The sequence below is a fragment of the Miniopterus natalensis genome, chromosome 6 (assembly GCF_054644295.1).
Source record: "Miniopterus natalensis isolate mMinNat1 chromosome 6, mMinNat1.hap1, whole genome shotgun sequence".
Lineage (NCBI taxonomy): Eukaryota > Metazoa > Chordata > Mammalia > Chiroptera > Miniopteridae > Miniopterus > Miniopterus natalensis.
Genome location: NC_142086.1, coordinates 59,137,857 through 59,157,031, shown reverse-complemented (window position 1 = coordinate 59,157,031; position 19,175 = coordinate 59,137,857). Strand labels below are relative to the sequence as shown.

Sequence of the window (19,175 nt, the reverse complement as noted above, 5' to 3'; positions counted from 1 at the left end):
CTGTCCCTGAGGGTCGCGGAGGCTGCGGGAGCCCCAGCAGCTCCTCTAAAGGGCCCGGCACGGACTCACTCGGACGCTCCCTCTGCGCCCAGTGCCGGGCAGCAGCCTGAAAGGACCCGGGACACTCGGGGAGGAACTAACCTGCCTGAGATCCGGGCGAGAGCTGGAGGGCGGCTTCCTCCCAGGCAGAAGGGCTGGCGGAGGCCATGGCTCCTTGGCGAGTCCTCCCCGCACACAGCTGGCAGGCAGGCGCCATGTTTGAATCCCCAGCACCTGACTCTCACCTTTGGCCCCGCCCCCTGATTCCCGGAGGCCCCGCCCCTCCCACCTGCAGCTCATCCAGGCCATTTCCAGGGGCTTTTCTGTGCAAGTGGCCTCTCCAGCCTCATGCTTAGGACTTTCCTAAAATCTCTCAAACAAGCAGCAGCGGGCCCCATACGGTTTGATAAATGGCCCTAGGCCTGGCACTAGCTGCAGCCTGCACTGGCTCATAGCTTGGCCTCTGCTGGACACCTCCAAGCCCAGCACAAGTAGCAGCCAACTACGGTTTGCTGTGTAGCTCATGCTGGGTGGCCCTGGGCAAGGCACTGGCACAGGCTGACTTTGCACCTCCCAGGAGGCCCCAGAGACAGTGCACCTGGTGGTCAGACTCGACCATGCTGGAATACATCCCTACCACATCCACGAGTGACACACTCAAGGGGCGCACTTGGTGAACACCAAAGCTCCACTGAAGTAAACCCTGCTCCATAGGGGTGTCTCCAGCACAGCAGCTCTTTGGCTGTAGTTGCAGCTGGTCCTCACAGCTGATTGGCTGGGGGGTCATTTCCTCCCAGGGATGCGAACAGCAGCTAAGGCTCAACTACAACAGAACAGTGCACACAGCCCACACAGAGAAGCACCTAGAAGGCTCAGCTCAGGTGACTGGGGAGGCTGAGCCACTGGACCCTACGGGACATCTACTACACAAAGCCACTCTACAAATCCCAGGAGACATAGCAGCTCTACCTAATACATAGAAAGAAACACCTGGAAGCAGCAAAAATGTGGAGGCAAAGAAACATGTCACAAAGGAAAGAACAGAAGAAATCTCTAGAAGAGAAACTAAATGAAATAGATCCAAGCAAGCTAACAGGTACAGAGTTCAAAATTTTGTTTATAAGGATGCTCAAGCATATTATTATGAAAACAACTGAGAAAATAAAGTACCAATTTGAAATGAAGGCTACACGAACTGAAATGAAGAATAATTTACTGGGAATCAACAATAGAGTAGAGGATGCTGAGAATCAAATCAGCAATTTGGTACATGAGGAAACAAAAAACACCCAACCAGAAGAGCAAAAAAAAAGAGAAAGAATCCAGAAATATGAAGATAGTATAAGGAGCCTCTGTGACAACTTCAAGAGGCCCAACGTTCATATTATTGGGGTGCCAGAAGGAGAAGAAAAAGGCCAAGAAATTGAAAACCTATTTGAAAAAATAATTACAGAAAACTTCCCCTACCTGGGGAAAGAAATTGACTTTCAATTCCAGGAAGCACAGAGGGTCCCAAAGAAGAGGAACCCAAAGAGGCCCACAGCAAGACACATCATAATTAAACCGCCAAAGGTTAAAGACAGAGAATCATAAAGGCAGCAAGAGAAGAGCAGTTAGTTACCTACAAGGGAGCACCATACGACTGTCAGCTGATTTCTCAACTGAAACCTTGCAGGTCGGAAGGGAGTGGCAAGAAATATTCAAAGTGATGAAAAACATGGAACTACAACGAAGATTGCTTTACCCAGCAAAGCTATCATTTAGAATTGAAGGTCAGATAAAGAGCTTCACAGATAAGGAAAAGCTAAAGGAGTTCATCACCACCAAACCAGCACTACAGGAAATGTTGAAGGGTCTTCTTTAAGAAGAAGCCAATGAACAAAAGAATGTGATGAACTAAATAGATCCAGAGACATTGACTCATGCAACAGTCGATCATATTTCAGAGGGAAGAGGGAAGGGGGGTGGATGGTGGGAAAAGATTAACCAAAGAAGTTATATGCATATATGCATAAGCCATGGACACAGTCAATGACAAAGTGAAAGCCTGGGGAGGGGATGGGAGAGAAGTGGAGGGGGTCAATTGGGGAAAAAAAATGGGACATCTGTAATACTTTCAACAATAAAGATAAATTTAAAAATTAATAAAAAATAAAATAAATTAAAAAAGAAAAATAAATAATTTAACCAATGTATTGATTCATTTCACTAAGAAGAAAACATGTTATCTCTTTATCGTCTATCTATATATCTATCATCTATCTATCATCTATCTATCTATCTATCTATCTATCTATCTATCTATCTATCTATCTATCTATCTATCATCTATCATCTATCTATCTATTTTAAAGCATTATTCCCCTACCTGCTCAGTGTTCTGATGTAGCTTGCTCCCCAATGACAGGCTTTTAAGGAAAAAAAAATTTCCAACACGGCTGTTAAAGGTACTGGTTGTTATGGTGACCATAGTCTTTAAACTGATCAGCAGATCTAGAATCTGATAATCTTGTTGGAGGAAGAGGCTTTCTCTTTGAGAAGAGAAAATCTCTTTCTGGTTGAAGAGGTAGGGATTCTCTGGCAGGTCATCTGTAATGATGAAATGCTACTGATTTTCCTTTTCCTTTGACCTTGAGGTAAGGAAACATAAAGATTTGACACTAAATAAACATTCAGGAAAAATTCAGTTTCCAGAAGATTATTCTAATTTGTTTATAAAATCAGGTATACGTTAGAAAGCAACTGACATAAATAAATGTTTTTTGAATAAGGACTTAATGGTTCCTGGGCTTTTACTGCTTTCTTTTTCTTTGAATATAATGTAATTCAGCATCATGTTTTTAAAATGGTGACAATACTGGTTGTGTTCTTTAGCTCAAAATTACTTTAAAAATAGAAGTGGAACACACCCTTCAGCCAAGCTTTTGCAAAATCATAAACACTGCCACTTGTCCAAGTTTCCTTAAAGAAGTTTAGAACAGAAATGTCCAAATGAGTGTTAGACTATCAAATTATGATAGTGCTAGACTATCAAATTGTGCGAATAGCACTATCGTGCTAACGTCTTATACTGAAGAAAATAAACAGGATTCTTTTGGTACATTCAACAGAAGGTTGAACTCTACTTCTTAATGCCCTATAAACTCACATAACTTCTGCACTTTTCCTTCATTTGCATGAGCACAATTTGTGATGCTCTATCTGTGTACCATCCTAGGGAGTGGAGATAGGGTAGTGACTAAGACAAGGTCGCTATTCTCATGGAGTTTCCAGTCTAGAGGAAACACATAAATAATAAAAAGTACATACATAAATAAATAATGTAATTTTGAATAGTTGTTAGCACTTTAAGAAATAGTTATATATGACACTTAGGAAAGACTTCTTTCAGAAAAGGTGATCAAAGAAGACCTCTTAAAGGGATCTAAGACCTAAACAACCCAGGTAAGGGCATTCTAGGCACAGGATACAGAGATGGAAATGAGTTTGGGATGAATGGGCAGAAGAGACAGTGTGGCTGGAATGTCTTACTGGACTGGGGAGGTGACAAGAGGGAATAATAACAGAGGCCAGATCATGTCCTATGGACCAAATTAAGGACTTTGGATCTCATTTTATTTTTGATGGAAAGTGATTGGCAGATGTTAACTCTCATTGGCAAGGAAGTGATAGGATCTGATGTATCATCTGAGAAGAGAACCTGGAATTCTCTAGGGAACAAGACTGGAAGCTGGGAGACAAGGAAGGAGGTTGTGGCAGTGGTTTGGGCCAGGGATGTTGCTGGTGAGGAGGAAAGTTTGTGCAGGGTTGATGATAGATTTGGTTGAAGTCCTTTAGTTTGGACATTATTCCAACAGGACATTCTGTTGAATTAGATGTGAGGCTGTAGGGGAAGAAAGGGCATCTTTCAGGGTTTTGTTTTGAGCAGATTGTGGTGCTATCACTGAACTGGGGTGGAGGCTTCTTTGGGATGGGAAATGAAGAGTTAGGCTTTAGATAGGTTAAAGTACACAGTGGATATTAGAACCTAAGTAGTAGCATGAGTAGGCAATTGGATATTCAATTTGGGGTCTCTGGGGGAGAGGTCAAGGTTGAAAATTCAGATTGAGAGCCATCAAGGTATAGTTATTGCTTAAATCCACAGAACTGAAAGAGATGGCTATGGAGACAAGGTAGGAGGAGAGCAGAGGAGCAAGGGCTGTGTCCTGGGGCTCTGTGATCTTAAGAAGACAGACACAGTGGAGGAATCCGCAAAGGAGACTGGGGGGAAATCGTCTTTGAGGTGGGAGGAAACCAATATCTAACACAGAACAAGGTGGAGCACCTCAGAGCTCTCTGCTTTGTGCTTATTTTACTGAAGCAGAAGATGTCTTCTGTCTGTACATATAACATCCTTGTTTTATATATGAGAAGCCTCCTTCGACAGGGATTTAGAAACATAACCACTTCATCACAGAAACAGTGTAGATAACATTGATGTAGAGGAGACAGAAGATATGGCATGGTTCAAGCCATGTCATGAAGTTTTCTTAGCAGTCAGCATAGTCCAGTGGCTTTATGTAAAATGCTCCTGTTCTTTTGAAAATATGTCAAAGATCCTATAAAAATCATGAAGAACTGGAATAATCTTAACTGGATTGCAACGCTGCTCAATCAATGTCATGTTTAGCAATGAGGCAAAACTTCTCAAAGCTGCTGCATTCCTGCCTACTGTTGCCAAACACAGAGTGACACAGCTGGGATGTGGCCAAGCCCCTCCGCGCAGGGCAGGTTTCATCAAGAGTCTGGAACCAGAGTTCTGAAGCCAGGACAGGCAACTGTTTCTATTTTCATTTGCAAGTGAATGGACATCGTAAGATGTAGAAAAGGTTCACGGTGAACGGTCATAAATATACAAAGAACAAATTTAGCCTTGGCGCTCATGTTACCATCTAAAACCTGAACTTATATAAGAAAAATTTAAAAATAGGGCTTATGTTCAAGTCATTCATCCTTCCTGAATCTGGGTATAAATGTAAAGAGTATCAAACCATATATTTTCAGTGTGGGAAATAATTATTTTGTAAGTGGCACAGTATTTTCAGTCGTTTTGGTAGAACCTTGAGCATTTGCTCAGAATGTGTTTTGTGACATGCCCCTTGGAATTAGTTTTGTTGAAATCTGTTAACTCTAAAATATACGAATAAAGGGGAAAAGCACTGAAGAATGATAGCGGAAATCTGGAAAGAAGGCTAAGGAAAGCAATAAAAACATTAAAGAATTAAAAATATACTGTCCTTAAGAACATTATAGGAACACAGATCTAGGGATGATTTTGGCAGAAACTGGAAAATATACTTTGGACAATATGGTAGTAAGAAATCTTGCATTTCCCGCTCACTATGAGAACCTTGACAAGGAACTTGTTGGGTAAAGCTACCGTAATGAGAGAGTTTAGCTGGGATTGAAAAGACGACTGAAGCTGGTGATGTAAGTTCATGCAAGGAATTCAACATCCAAGCCAATCACAACTAGATGTTCTCTTTTCTCATCATGGCTTAAATTGCTGCAGCAGGAATTTAGATTAGACATAAAGAAAATGTTCTCTGATTGAAATGATTGCAAGACATTGAAATGGGTCACCTAAGAAAGTTTTAGAATCTTCTTTCTTAGCAATTGCTAAAAACAGAACTGGTACTTAGGGATGGCCCTAGGCGAAGGGGAAAAATCATATATTCACTGACCGGCACAGCAGAAGACAGCCTTAAAAATCACTGAATCCAGAGGTTCCCAAACTTGGCTGCACATTGAATCACCTGGGGAGTTTTTCAAAATTCCAAGGCCCAGGCCAGGGCCAGGGCCAATGAAATCATAGTCTCTGGGTGTGGGAAACAGGTATCAGGAGTTTGGGAAGCTCCCCAGGTAGTTCCAATGGGCAGCCAAGTTCAGGTACCCTGGATATAACCTAATGGTCTCAAGTTACAGATAAAAATTGAGGCCTAGAGGGGAAAAGGACTGTCCCAGCCTACCAGGGGAAAGCGGTGGTCCCAGCTGGCCAGGGCAGTGAATGCAGAGAATGAGAGCCCACATCTCTTATCCTTGATCAGACACACGGGGCTTTAAGAAAAGGAAAAAACCCAAACGACTTATTTTATGTTTATGAAAGCAATAAGTTATCATTATAAATAATTTTTTAAAACCATTGAAATCACCTAGCTGGGCGTGGCTCAGCGGTTGAGAGTCGACCTAGGATCCAGGAGATCGGGGTTCGAGTCCCAGTCAGGGCATATGCCCGGGTTGTGGGTTGCAGCTGATTAATGACTCTCATCATTGATGTTTCTATCTCTCTCTCTCCCTCCCTCTCCTTTCCTCTCTCTGAAATCAATAAAAATATATTTTAAAAAAAACAACCATTGAAATTGCCAATGAAAATTAATAATCTCTCAATCTCACCATCCTGAGATAAATTACTGATGCCTTTGCATTTCCTTCCACTTTTTTCTCAAATCCATATGTACTTTTAAGTTTTCGTAAAAGTTAGGCTCTTCCCTTTGAGAATGACAGCAGGCTGTTTGGAAAGGCAGGGATCAGGAGGTACGGATGGTGCTCAGGATGCTGGGCCACATTACAAGCCTTTTCCTCCCCCTCCTTTGATGGCCTCACAGCATGAGGCCCCATCTTTCCTGGCTTCTGCATTTAGCCTGAGACCCAAATGGGTCCAGGATGGACTGTATAAGTCCTGAGTAGTGCTGCAAAGCCCAAGTGTAAAAGGCCTGCCTCATGGAGTTAGTGTCACCAACAGCTGCACACCCATGACAGGGTCTTTGGAGGAAGCGGGATTGAGGAGCTGCACTGATTCCACTCTGTAGCCACTTTGCCTTCATTATGCTTGAGATCCTCGCCTGAATAAGTCAGGACCTCTACCTAAATTTGGAGTGGTCTCTGTGTATGTGTCTGTGTATGTGTCTGTGTCTGTGTCTGTGTATGTGTGTGCATGTGTGTGTGTTCTTACCCATCCCATCACCCCAAGCAACCTGAAGGGTGCAAAGCTATTATTTTGAATGGGGGATATCCTTATTATTGATCCAAATAATCACTGTGATTTGGTAAATTCATAAAATCAAACTTCACTAATAAATGAAATAATTCCAATCTTGAAATTATTTCAAATTGTAGTACTGCCACCTGACCAGTGAAACCTAAAACCTAATTTATGGGGGACTCTTAAACCTGATGGTCACAATTCAAAGTCTGTTCCCCACAGGTAGAAAACAAATGCGTTAGTATAAAGAAACTGCTCACTCTGAAAAGGAAGGCTATTTTTAGAAGACCGATGAGTCACAAGGAATGACTTAGTAGAGGAAGCAGTTAACTTCTAATGTAGCTTTCCTAAGTGTATTCTCTATTTTGGGGGCTATAAATGGCTTCAATAAACACCCTGTTATCATCACAGAAACACAACACACTCAGATTGGTTTTAATTATTTGGTGAAAATCAAATCTTTTTTCACATTTAGGTTTAAAGAGATAGTGATCCATCTACTTTTGTTGTGTCGTCAGATCAAGTAGTCAATCCCATACTTGCATTTTCCCTTCAGAGACGTGCAGGACACAGAAATAGAATATTTGATTGCCCATCCGTTTTCTATGACAACCTAAGCTTTTTGATGTAGGAAGCAAATGGTGTTTAATAACCATAATAATTTAATTTTGGTGCTTGACTTGGCGTTATTTATTTATCTGTTCATTCATTTTTACTCTTTGGATACAAGGTAACTAAGATAGGATAAGTCTGTAAATTTTTTATTCTAAAATTTCACCATGCAATTCAACTTTTGACAGGAAATCAAATTCATCTCCAATTATTTGCATGTGGCTTATATATGATATTAATAATTTCCAGCTATGTTTTAATACCTCTCTGCCCTATACTTTCTCTTCAAGCCTCCAGCCCTCTTGGCCCAGTAAAAGTAGCTGTTGTTGTCAGGGGTTGATGTGTATTTCAAAGAATACCAAGTCATTTTAATATAAATTAAAATCAATATAGGTATAGGGGGAATGAATGGTGATGGGGAAAAAATAAAAGGACACACAAAAAAATCAATATGCTAAATAAAGAAATCTGATGTAAGATAAAACTTGATGAAAGAAAGTACATCTCCAAACCAAATATCTATATTCTACTGGTTCTGTTTCTCTGGAGAACCCTGATTAATACAAGATCGAAGAAACTAATGCTGATTATCTGGGAGGAAGAGGTAGACACTGGTTACCCTCATGGAAAAGAACCACTTTCTTAATCATCAGGAAGTGTTCATGTATTGAACATCAACTCATACCCATTACTATATGGTATATTAGGTGTCTTAGTTGAATGATAAAGGAAATTCAAGATGCCACTTTGCTCACAGGGTGTTCACTAATTCTCCACTGAACTCTGTATAGTTGTGCATTTCATATTCGATCTACTAAACCAATGAGCAGTTTAAGTGTTTGTCATCAGATGATCATTCAGTATTTTGATTTTATTTTATAAAAAGTCCTTCAAAAGCAAAATGGGCAGATAGCTCCACTGCCTTGAGTACAGAACTAAAGATTAGAACTACTCATACATTTACCTAAGACTATCTTACACCTCTTTATACTTCCATCTGTATCACCTATGAAGGTTTATCAAAAGTCACTCTACAGTAATTCCTATCTATACTTTATATTTTCTTAGAAATCAAATTTTGTTTGTTAAAAATGGAAAGAGCCTGGCCGGCATGGCTCAGCAGTTGAGTGTCGACCTAGGATTCAGGAGATCGAGGTTCGATTCCTGGTCAGGGCACATGCCCGGGCTGCGGGCTCCATTCCCAGCCGGGGGTCTGCAGGAGGCAGCCGATCAATGACTCTCATCATTGATGTTTCTACCTCTCTCTCTCCTTCTCCCTTCCTCTCTCTGAAGTCAATAAAGATATATTTTTTTTAAAAAAGAAAAAAATCAAATCAATATAAGATCAAAGGATCTTTTGCCAGTTCTTGAATGCACAGCACATCAAATCTTCACGTACTCTATCTAGAGAAATCTGTATTTTAAACAGTTAATGATAAGATTCCTTCAATATTGCCCAAATAATATTTTCATATATTTTCAGAAGATTTTCTCTTTTTTGGGTGTTGAATCTAAATAAGAATGATTTAAGTAGTGTTTGATCCATTAATCTCTTCCACCTACTTAAAAAAGGTGACATGGTCCTAGAAAGCAGAAGGAAATATGAGGGGGTGGTGGAGACAATCTTCTTGGTAGGAGGGCACCCAAATCAGTAGCTTCTTACATAATCTTATATTAAAAGCAGTTCCCAGAATGGCCTCCAACTTTTTTCAATCAATTAATATTTCTGAGGTGCCTATCAGATCTATGGTATATATAGAGATTAACATCAGATGAAACAAAATTTCTCTATGAAAATAATTTTTAAGTTTATGTCACTAGAGCTGGGTTTAGCTATTGTGTTACTTTGAATATGGTATCCCCTAGTTAAACTTAACACAGGAAAGGTCACCCATATTTCTAGAACAAAAATTAGTAGCATTAAAATCTCACTATCCATTTTCTTAAACAGTAATTACCAATTTGCCTATGATTTTTCACAAAGTGCTATTGACAGGAGGCCTCAGGTCCTTGCTGGCTATGGGTAGGATGCCTTGGTTCCCCACCTGCTGGCTATGGGTAGGATGCCTTGGTTCCCCACCTGCTGGCTATGGGTAGGATGCCTTGGTTCCCCACCTGCTGGCTATGGGTAGGATGCCTTGGTTCCCCACCTGCTGGCTATAGGTAGGATGCCTTGGTTCCCCACCTGCTGGCTATGGGTAGGATGCCTTGGTTCCCCACCTGCTGGCTATGGGTAGGATGCCTTGGTTCCCCACCTGCTGGCTATAGGTAGGATGCCTTGGTTCCCCACCTGCTGGCTATAGGTAGGATGCCTTGGTTCCCCACCTGCTGGCTATAGGTAGGATGCCTTGGTTCCCCACCTGCTGGCTATGGGTAGGATGCCTTGGTTCCCCACCTGCTGGCTATGGGTAGGATGCCTTGGTTCCCCACCTGCTGGCTATGGGTAGGATGCCTTGGTTCCCCACCTGCTGGCTATGGGTAGGATGCCTTGGTTCCCCACCTGCTGGCTATGGGTAGGATGCCTTGGTTCCCCACCTGCTGGCTATGGGTAGGATGCCTTGGTTCCCCACCTGCTGGCTATGGGTAGGATGCCTTGGTTCCCCACCTGCTGGCTATAGGTAGGATGCCTTGGTTCCCCACCTGCTAAGGGTCCTCGTGACATGGAAGCTGGGTTTCCTCCAGAGCAAGTGGCTCAAGAGAGAGCGAGCAAGGAGGAGGCCACAGTACCTTCTATGCCCTAATGTGTAAAGTCACATACCATGGCTGCCACTTTATTCCATTTGCTAGAAGTGAGTCACTAAGCCCAGCCCACGCTCAAGGGGAGGAGAGCTAAGCTCTGTACTTTGAAGGAAGTATCAAAACATTTGCGGCCATTTAAAAAAAATCACAAGCAATATCCCAAATGAAGTTCAAAGGGAAGAGACCTGGGTATGGGAAGAGTTCAGAGCACTAGAATTTAATAGGCTCAATTAATTAGCCAGAAGGATTTAAAAGTCTGCTTCTTGTTCTTTTTCTTGCCTCTGACCATTGCACTTTCCTTTGTCCATGTATCTTCATTTCTCTCCATGCACATATTTCATTATTCTTTTCCAAAATTTGCTCACAAGAATACCTCCCTCGGGGTAAAGGGAGAGTTATGAAAACACTGATTAAAATGCATACATTCATTATACTAATATCGGAGCCAAGTGAAACGTGACTTTGAGGTCAGGACCGAAAATTCATCTTCTGTTAGTCAGTATGCTTGTGATGTTTTTAAAGCACCCATCAGAGAAGAGTTGCTTAGATGAAATAGCTGCATTAGAGGGATCCATTGTTATTTTTGCTCATTTATTTATCCAACAAAACTTTGTGGGGCCTTGCTCTGCACCCAACTCTGAACGGGCTGAGCACATAATGAAGGCTGGGACACAGTCCTGCCTGTAAGAGGTCAGTCTAGTGGGGAGATGGACAGGTAAACCCATAGTAACTATGCTACGTGATAAGCTATACTTGAGTGATCTGAGCTGCTTACACCTGTGATTCTTCTAGCTCTTTAAGGGCAGAGCTGGTCTCACCCACTTTTCTCTTTTTAGCACCCTGCACAGTGCCTGGCCCGGAGAAGAAGCCTAAACATGCCTGACGAATTTGAAGGTGGAGGCCCCTAACGTGACCGACTAGCTAAACACAATACTAGACGCAGAGGCTCTTCCCGCCCTGGAACGGGTGATAGCGGAGGTATTTCTTGCCGCCTGCCCGGGACTCGTCCCTCCTCCGCAGATGCAGCACAGTCTCTCCAGGGACCCGCCTTCCCGGGCAGCTGCAGGCGCCACCGAGCTCCTGGTGCGTCCTGCCTAGGGACAGGGACCCGCTGCGGCGGACAGTGCGTTCAGGCTGCTGGCTGGCGAGGAAACCCGGAGGAAGCTCCTCTCCATTCTTGTTCAGGGAACATACATTTTTTAAAAAAAGCCCCAAATAGGAATTTTTGGTTCTTTGTCCTAAAATTACAATATTTTGAACAGAGATAAATTTGCAGTGATTTTTCAATAAAATGGAAGCTAAGGAGGCAAAACGCCTCCCCCATACCTGCCTTGCTAGATCTAACAGTTCAGCTTGAGCCCAAGCAATGTCAGCCTTTGCACATAAACAGTTCCCGGGTCACTGAAGACATGCACTAAATATGCATGCGGGGTTAGCTGTCTTTTCTCTAGCAGGAGATGTTGTATTTCAGGACATTTTAGCTCAAACGTTAGTTGAATGACATGTTGTCAGGTGTTACTTAGTATAAGTAAAAACTAGTTTGTACCATGTAAAATACAAGACATGCCCAGTGTTACCCCCCAGCAAGACTGGTTGGTGCGGCCCGCATTCTTGTGTCTTACTGACTGACCCTGAGAGGAAGACAACCACAGACGGTGACGCTTAGCACAGTCCCTGGCACAAGTCTGCATGCCACCGACAGAATCGTTGGTTTGTATTAGCTATGAAAATGCAGGAACTACATTAGATTAAGAGGTGAAAAGACACTTTATATGTAATGATAGATAGACAGACTTGCCCACATTAGGTAATTAACAATCAGTTATCCATCTATTAATTCAATAGATATTTACTGAAATGATTTCATGAGTATATATCTCTATATCAATATATATCTATAGCTATATAATACACACATAGATAGGTAGATAGATGGGTAATTTTTGTCGTTGATATATTAATTTGAAATTAAGCCATCTGAGTATGAACCATTGTCTTTCTTATTCTAAATGGGATCATATAAATTCTGTCTTTACTGACTCAATAGTCTATGGTTTTACATAATCTTCTCTTTAGTGCTAATTCAGTGCACTACACACAGTAGGAGTTCAAAAAATAAATTTAAATTAGTTCTTAAGTCTGAAAAAATATCTGCATTTAAGATGAATTGAGTTACAGACTCCATGCAGTGGGACCATGTGGTCTCTGCTGGTCTCAATCAAATATATCAGTTGATCACATTCAAGAGCTCTAAATTTGTATTAATTTTTTTTAAATAAAAAGGTTAAAAATAAAAAAAGAAATTTGGGTAGATTGTTTTGTGATGAGATAAAAAGTGTTCTCTTATTGGGTTTCTGAATGATGATATGAAATTATGGCTGGAATTATTTTCTAGAATATAAAGAATCCTTTTACTATTAAATTAGAAATGTGATTTAATTGCACTTCAAGTATGGAGTTACCGAAAGACTGCTCATAGTATAATAATTTCATCCAAATTCTAGTGGCAAGACAGCTACATAAATGAGCCATATTATAGGAATACTTTCAAATTTTCAAGATTTCATATCAGTAACAGAAGTGGAGATCCTGACAAGTTCCTACTTGGGCTTGGCAGAAAGCTCCACTCTCAAACAGTGATCTAGCAAAGCTCAGATGAGTATAACAGATGGCATCTGTGGTGCACTCTGTGATTCTAACCAGGAAGAAAATGGATAAAAACCAGCAAAGATTGACCTTTTATGGCTTCCTTTCCTCCTTCCTTTCTTCCTTCCTCTCCCTCCTCCTCTTTCTTTCTCTCTCATTAGAAGGCTAAATAAGAAAATTAATGTTCAAATTATCATTTGATTTAGTTTATCAACATTGTCATTGTTTGGGGTACCCTTTTATTTTTTAACTTTTCAATTACAGTTGACATTCAATATGATATTAGTCTCAAGCATGTGACATAGCGGTTAGACATTGATATAACTTACAAGGTGATCCCCCATAAGTCCAGTATCCACCTGACACCATACATAGTTATTATAATATTATTGACTATATTCCTAATGCTGTACTTTATACCCCTGTGACTATTTTGTAACTGTCAATTTGTATTTCTTAATCCCTTCACCTTTCTAACTATCCCTCCCACCCCCCTCCCACCTGGCAATCATCAGTTTGTTCTCTGTATCTTTTGAGTTTTTTTCTGTTTGTTCCTTAATTTTGTTTTTTAGATTCAAAAACATAAATGCATCCTTACGTTCACTGCAGCATTATTTGCAATACCCAAGATATGAAAGCAACCTAAGTGTCTGCCAATAGACAACTGGATAAAGAAGATGTGGTATGTATATACTATGGAATATTACTTGGCCATAAAAAAATGAAATCTTATCATTTGTTTTGGACACTTTTAGCAGTAAAAAATTATGGCTTGAATCAGGCCCTCCATTGGCTGGGATATGCCTTTTCGGTTAGGAAAATGTATAGTATTTTTGGAGCAGGGATACCTTCTATGGTTCAGACATTGTATAGATGCTAGAGAGATGAAAACATCAGGCGTGAATCTTGGCCTCACAGAGAGAAACATAGAAAATGCATAGCACAGGTTCATCACAGACCATGATGAGGCTCAGAGTTCTTTCTGACCCAGGACTCCAGACAGTCACTGATAATCTACCACAGAATTGGCTTAAGAGGTGACATCTATTAGTCACGCCTGGCAGGAAGCCAAAAGTTCTCTGGTATCAGGTTTCATTCGAACAATCATAATCTGGGTTATTTCATGTCTATAAAGTACGACCCATTTCATGTGTATCCTGCTGAAATTTGAGTTTTTGAATTCCACTCTCAGAAACACACACAAAGAACAATTTTATAAAAGTTACCTCCACTGCTGCTTTTGCCCTTTCAAATTCCTCTTCTAAGGAGTGGTTTCTGGAGAGCAATGCACTTCCCCAGCGTTGCTCTTTGGTCAGGCGAGCCTGAAATAAACCACACACGGTTATAATATTGGAATCGCATAACACAACAGTACATATGTTTTTCCTTTTCCCATATTCCCCTAGAGTTTAAGCAGCACCTGCAACTGACGTCATTTTTGGAGTACTTTGCAAGCATGCATGATTCTTGTAACAGGGTGTCAGGCCTGGTCACATTAAAACCAATCCCCAGGCCCAACCTCTGAAAGGTCTTTTCTTTAACTGGTCTTGGTGCCAGGCGTTAATATTTCAGTAAGTCTCCCACATGATTCTAACATGCAGCTAGAATGGAGAATCTCCATTGGAAGACTAGACCTGGAAGCTGATATTCGAGCTCCCAGCTGGTTAGAAGGCCCAGCCTCGGGTAAAACTGTGGAAGCTGCAGAGATGAAAGGAGGCAGCTGGGTCTTCCTCTTTAAATACGCAGCAGGCCCTCATGCTGGATTCTCTTGCCTTTGCCTTCCCTCTATTGGCACACATCTGTCTTATGTCCCATTTCCTTAGGACGTTGCTTTCTGTTAAATACTAGTCACTTAGATAAAATTACCTCTGATAACGCCAACTACTTTGTCACAATTAACAGGCAGTGTGATACACAGCTTAGCTAAATGCAAATATTTCCAGAAGACCCCGCCTGCCAAAAGAGTCTGCTGGGATTAAAAAAAATGTTATTAATTTGCCCAGCCAGGCATGGCTCAGTGGTTGAGCATCAACCTGGGATCCAGAAGATCGCAGTTCGATTCCCGGTCAGGGCACAGGCCCGGGTTGTGTGCTAGATCCCCAGTCGGGGGCATGCAGGAGGCAGCTGATCAATGACTCTCTCTCATCATTGATGTTTCTGTCTATCTCTCTCTTCCTCTCCTTTCCTCCCTCTGAAATCAATAAAGATATATTTTTAAAAAATGTTATTATTTTTTCATTTGACAATGAATACTTTCTTTTTGAAAAAGTTAATTATGGAAAATAAGAGATGCACCTCTATACTTTTCTTTGCACTTACATATATATTATGCACCCATAGATAGAATATCATGATGTGTTTCAAAATGTTTTTTGAAACATAAATGATATACTATTCTGTAGCTTACTTTTTTCTACTTAACAATACACCTTGGAGAGTCTCCACAATTAGTACGTGTAAATCTACCCCACTCTTCCCAGGGGTTTTCTACTAAGTACTATGTACTGTAGATTGTTCAGAACTCTCTCCAGGAGCATTCAGAACGTTTCCAAATTTTCTCCATGCAATTGCTTGTTTTCTTGTCTAACTTCTGACTCTACTGTGGGATCCACGCATGTAAGATCTTGCGTGGTAACTTCTATACTGTCCATGCCGAGCCCAGGGCCTGACAAGCGATCGTGTCCCCATGATGCCTGTGGATGGTGGACTGTAGGGTGAGGGATTGTACTGATAAGGCAGCTAGGTTTTGGGGCTTGTGTTGTGAAGTCCCCCCTACTCCCTTTTTTGGGGGTAGGGCGTATTCCTTGGCCCATGTGTTAGATTGCTCTCTTGCAGGAATGCTCAACTCCAGCTTCTTTGGGAATTACTGGAACAGGCCTGGGCATTAAATGTTTAAAAAGCTCCTCTGGTGATTTTGAAATGCAGTCATGTTTGGAAACCACTGTCTATAGCAAAACTTTGTTCTTCACCCAGCACTTTCTATCTAGCTTGGCAAATTTATTTTGGCATTCCTTTCCCAACTGGTTATATAAGTCTCCGTCCCTTAATCCTTTGCTTTTGGAACCAACTCTCGTCTTCCTGCTGGTTCCTTCATTAATGAAATAAACAAGTGTGAATTTTAAACTGTGGATACACGGTAAGACACGAACTTTGTGCATCTATATAATAATGTCACGAGTGAGCGACAAATGGCATCAGGAGAAGAAAAATAAAGCACCAGTGTTTTGGTCCCGAGCCACCTCCTTTTGTTAAAGGCACTGTTCACTGGGAAAACGCGATCTGTCATTTCTGTGAAGCCTGACCTAACAGGCCTCCATTCCTGTCACTAGCTTCCTTTCATCAATGTCTCATGACCCACGTGGATTATAAATCACAGAATGCAAAGGGCGCCATAGATCAGGGAGAAGAGGAAAATCCCTCTCAGGATTCTAGACTTATGGTTCGTATTCTCTTTACCACTTAAAACAGAAAGTACAAAACAGACTCTTACTGTGCAAGTGAAATTTTGTTTTGCTAGTACAATTGCTGTTTAGGTAAGAGCTGTTTTCCACATGGTTAGAAAAGCTTTAGATGATTATTAAACACATGCCATCCACCTCACAGTGGATGCCATATATTTTGCCCAAAGAAGCATGAGCTAAACATTATAAAATACAGGTAAATACTGAATGGAAACAGAGGCAATTTTCAAGCTGAGATTAGCACGCAACTGAGGATTATAGGCAAACCTGTGATGTGGGAAACGTGTAAGTAATGCTTGTAAACTGCAGATAGCACTCAATATTTACCGAGAGGAAGGGTAAACAAGACTATTACACCCATAAGGTTGAGTTGCAGCTGTTTTGGTAGAACAGTAGTTCTCTGTATTAGTAGTTCTCGGGCTCTAGTGGGCGTCAGGATCACCTGGAAGTCTGGTTCGAATGCAGATTGCTGGGCCTCACCGCTGGGGTTTCTGATTCAGCAGGTGGGATGAAGCCCCAGAATCTGCATTTCTAACAAGTTCCCAGGTGATGCTGAGCAGGCTGGAGTAAGGACCACACTATGAGAACTTCTGGTCTAGATACTGACATTGTGTACATGTAGGTGGAGCCCTGGAGTTCACAAATGTACTCTGACATGGACATTTCTCTTCTTTTCATGATTTTGAAAAAAATGCTCCACAATTACAGCAACCTCCTGGAAGTGCTTTGGCTCTAAAAACAGCATTTTAATTGGTTTAAGCTAACTGGATTTTAGGGTTTTACACTCTCCAAGGAAGAAGGCATTTAGTTCCTTTAGTTGCTCATGGTTCTGAATGCTAAGCAGTAGGCGAAGGTAAAGGAGAAAGAAAGTAATAACTCCTTAAAAAGAATATTATGTTTTATTTTCCTTACTCAAAATTATGATTGTGATCAAAATTATGATTTGAAAATGACTGTGCTTATGGCTGTGGTTGTCCTGGCATAACTGTTGGTGAATCTCAAGGCCGGTCATTCATAGCTTCTCATAAATTGCTTTTATGTTATTGCCAAAGATCTGCCACCAAAACACACTTTAAAAAAACTCAGCATCTTTTCAAAAGAAATGGAAGGAGAAAAGGGGTCTGCTTAACTGTGGGAGAGAAAAACATAACAACTAGCAGACCGAGGGTCTGCTACAACATGGTCTTGAAGAGCATAATCTCTGGAGTCAGATTGCCTGGGGTCAAATCCATTTACTAACTGGGGACCTTGGACAAATTACTTAATCTCTAGAATCCTCAGTTTATTCTCATCTGCCAAGTGTGTATTCACTTACAGAATCCACATAAGAATTGAGAACAGTAATTCATGTAAATACACACACAAAAGTCTCAGTACATAGTAAGTGCTCAATAAAACGTGGCTTTTGTTATCTTTCTGGTTAGTATTTACTTGGTGTGACTTTAGAAATACATTAAAAAATATCTGTGCTGGCAGGGCCAGTATTCTCAGTGGTTGAGCATCAACCTATGATCCCAGAGATCGCAGTTCGATTCCGGGCCAGGGCACATGCCCGAGTTCCAGTCTCGATCCCTAATAGGGGGTGTGCAGGAGGCAGCCGATCAATGACTCTCTCATTATTGATGTTTCTATCTCTCTCTTTCTCTCTCCCTTCCTCTCTCTGAAATCAATAAAGACATTAAAAAAAAAAAAATCTGTGCCTAAAGCACTTTTATTCAGTGGTTAATGGAGACAAATTGGATTCTTACACTAGAACAGATAAGTTAGACACTTGCTTCCTTGAAATGCTCCAATTTTTTTCTTCTTAATCAGTCAGCAGACATTTATCATTGAAGAAACACAAAAAAAGCTCTACCTTAAGTGTAAAGAGCAGATTCTCAGAGCTTCGTGCAAGGAGGGAGCATATGGTCCCCATCTCCCTCCAAATATGAAATTCTATGTTGTAAAATATCAAGGCAAATCAGTGTTGATTTCAAAAAGGGATGGACAGTCTATGACCATGAATGACTGGAAAGTATTTTTGAAACTAGTTTCAAAATGATCAAGGATTAAATTTCATCTTTTTATCTTTTCTATCCTTTAGCCATTAGCCACTACTTGCAAATTATTAAATTTGACAAACATTTATTGTTTCTCCTTTTTGTTAGTATTCTCTTTATTATTATTATTATTACTATTATTATTATTATTATATTTTACCTCAACAAATACTTGTTGAGGACCTACTGTGTGCAGATTTCCTACTAGGTTGAAAATAATCTTTCGGTTTCTGTCCTTCCTTCTTGCCTGCCAGTCCTTGCCTTTCTTTTCCTATTTCCTTCCTTCCACCTTTGCTGGCTTCCTTCCTCCTTGGTGGCTCGCTGCGCATGTCCAGGAGGGGAAAGGGGATGCGGCTCTTGTGCTGTCTTGCAACAAGCAAAACTGCACTTACAGTGCACTAACTGCTTCTATTAGACACAAAAGTCTTGACACTTCTTATGGTCAAACTCCTCTTTCTAGTATTCTCACTGCCTCACTATGGCTTTATGAACAGTAGACATTCAGCCACATTTGTTGAACTGAAATGGAATGAAATGGAAGCCACCCACATTTCTGAGAGTAAGAGTTTGGGGATGAGTTTGGTAGGGGCAGGCACAAAATTGTGTTCAGCTTCAGAT

At 41.1% G+C, this 19,175-nt stretch overlaps 1 protein-coding gene across 4 annotated transcripts in view; it reads right to left on the bottom strand.

The window, feature by feature from the left end:
* PEX5L (peroxisomal biogenesis factor 5 like) overlaps positions 1 to 19,175 on the bottom strand; it is a 134,573-nt gene that overhangs the window by 28,179 nt on the left and 87,219 nt on the right. For all 4 annotated transcript variants that reach the window (XM_087818293.1, XM_087818294.1, XM_016218079.2 and 1 more), the window contains one exon: positions 14,284 to 14,379. In XM_087818293.1, coding sequence (XP_087674419.1) covers positions 14,284 to 14,379 — 96 coding nt within the window. The remainder of the gene's footprint in view (positions 1 to 14,283; positions 14,380 to 19,175) is intronic.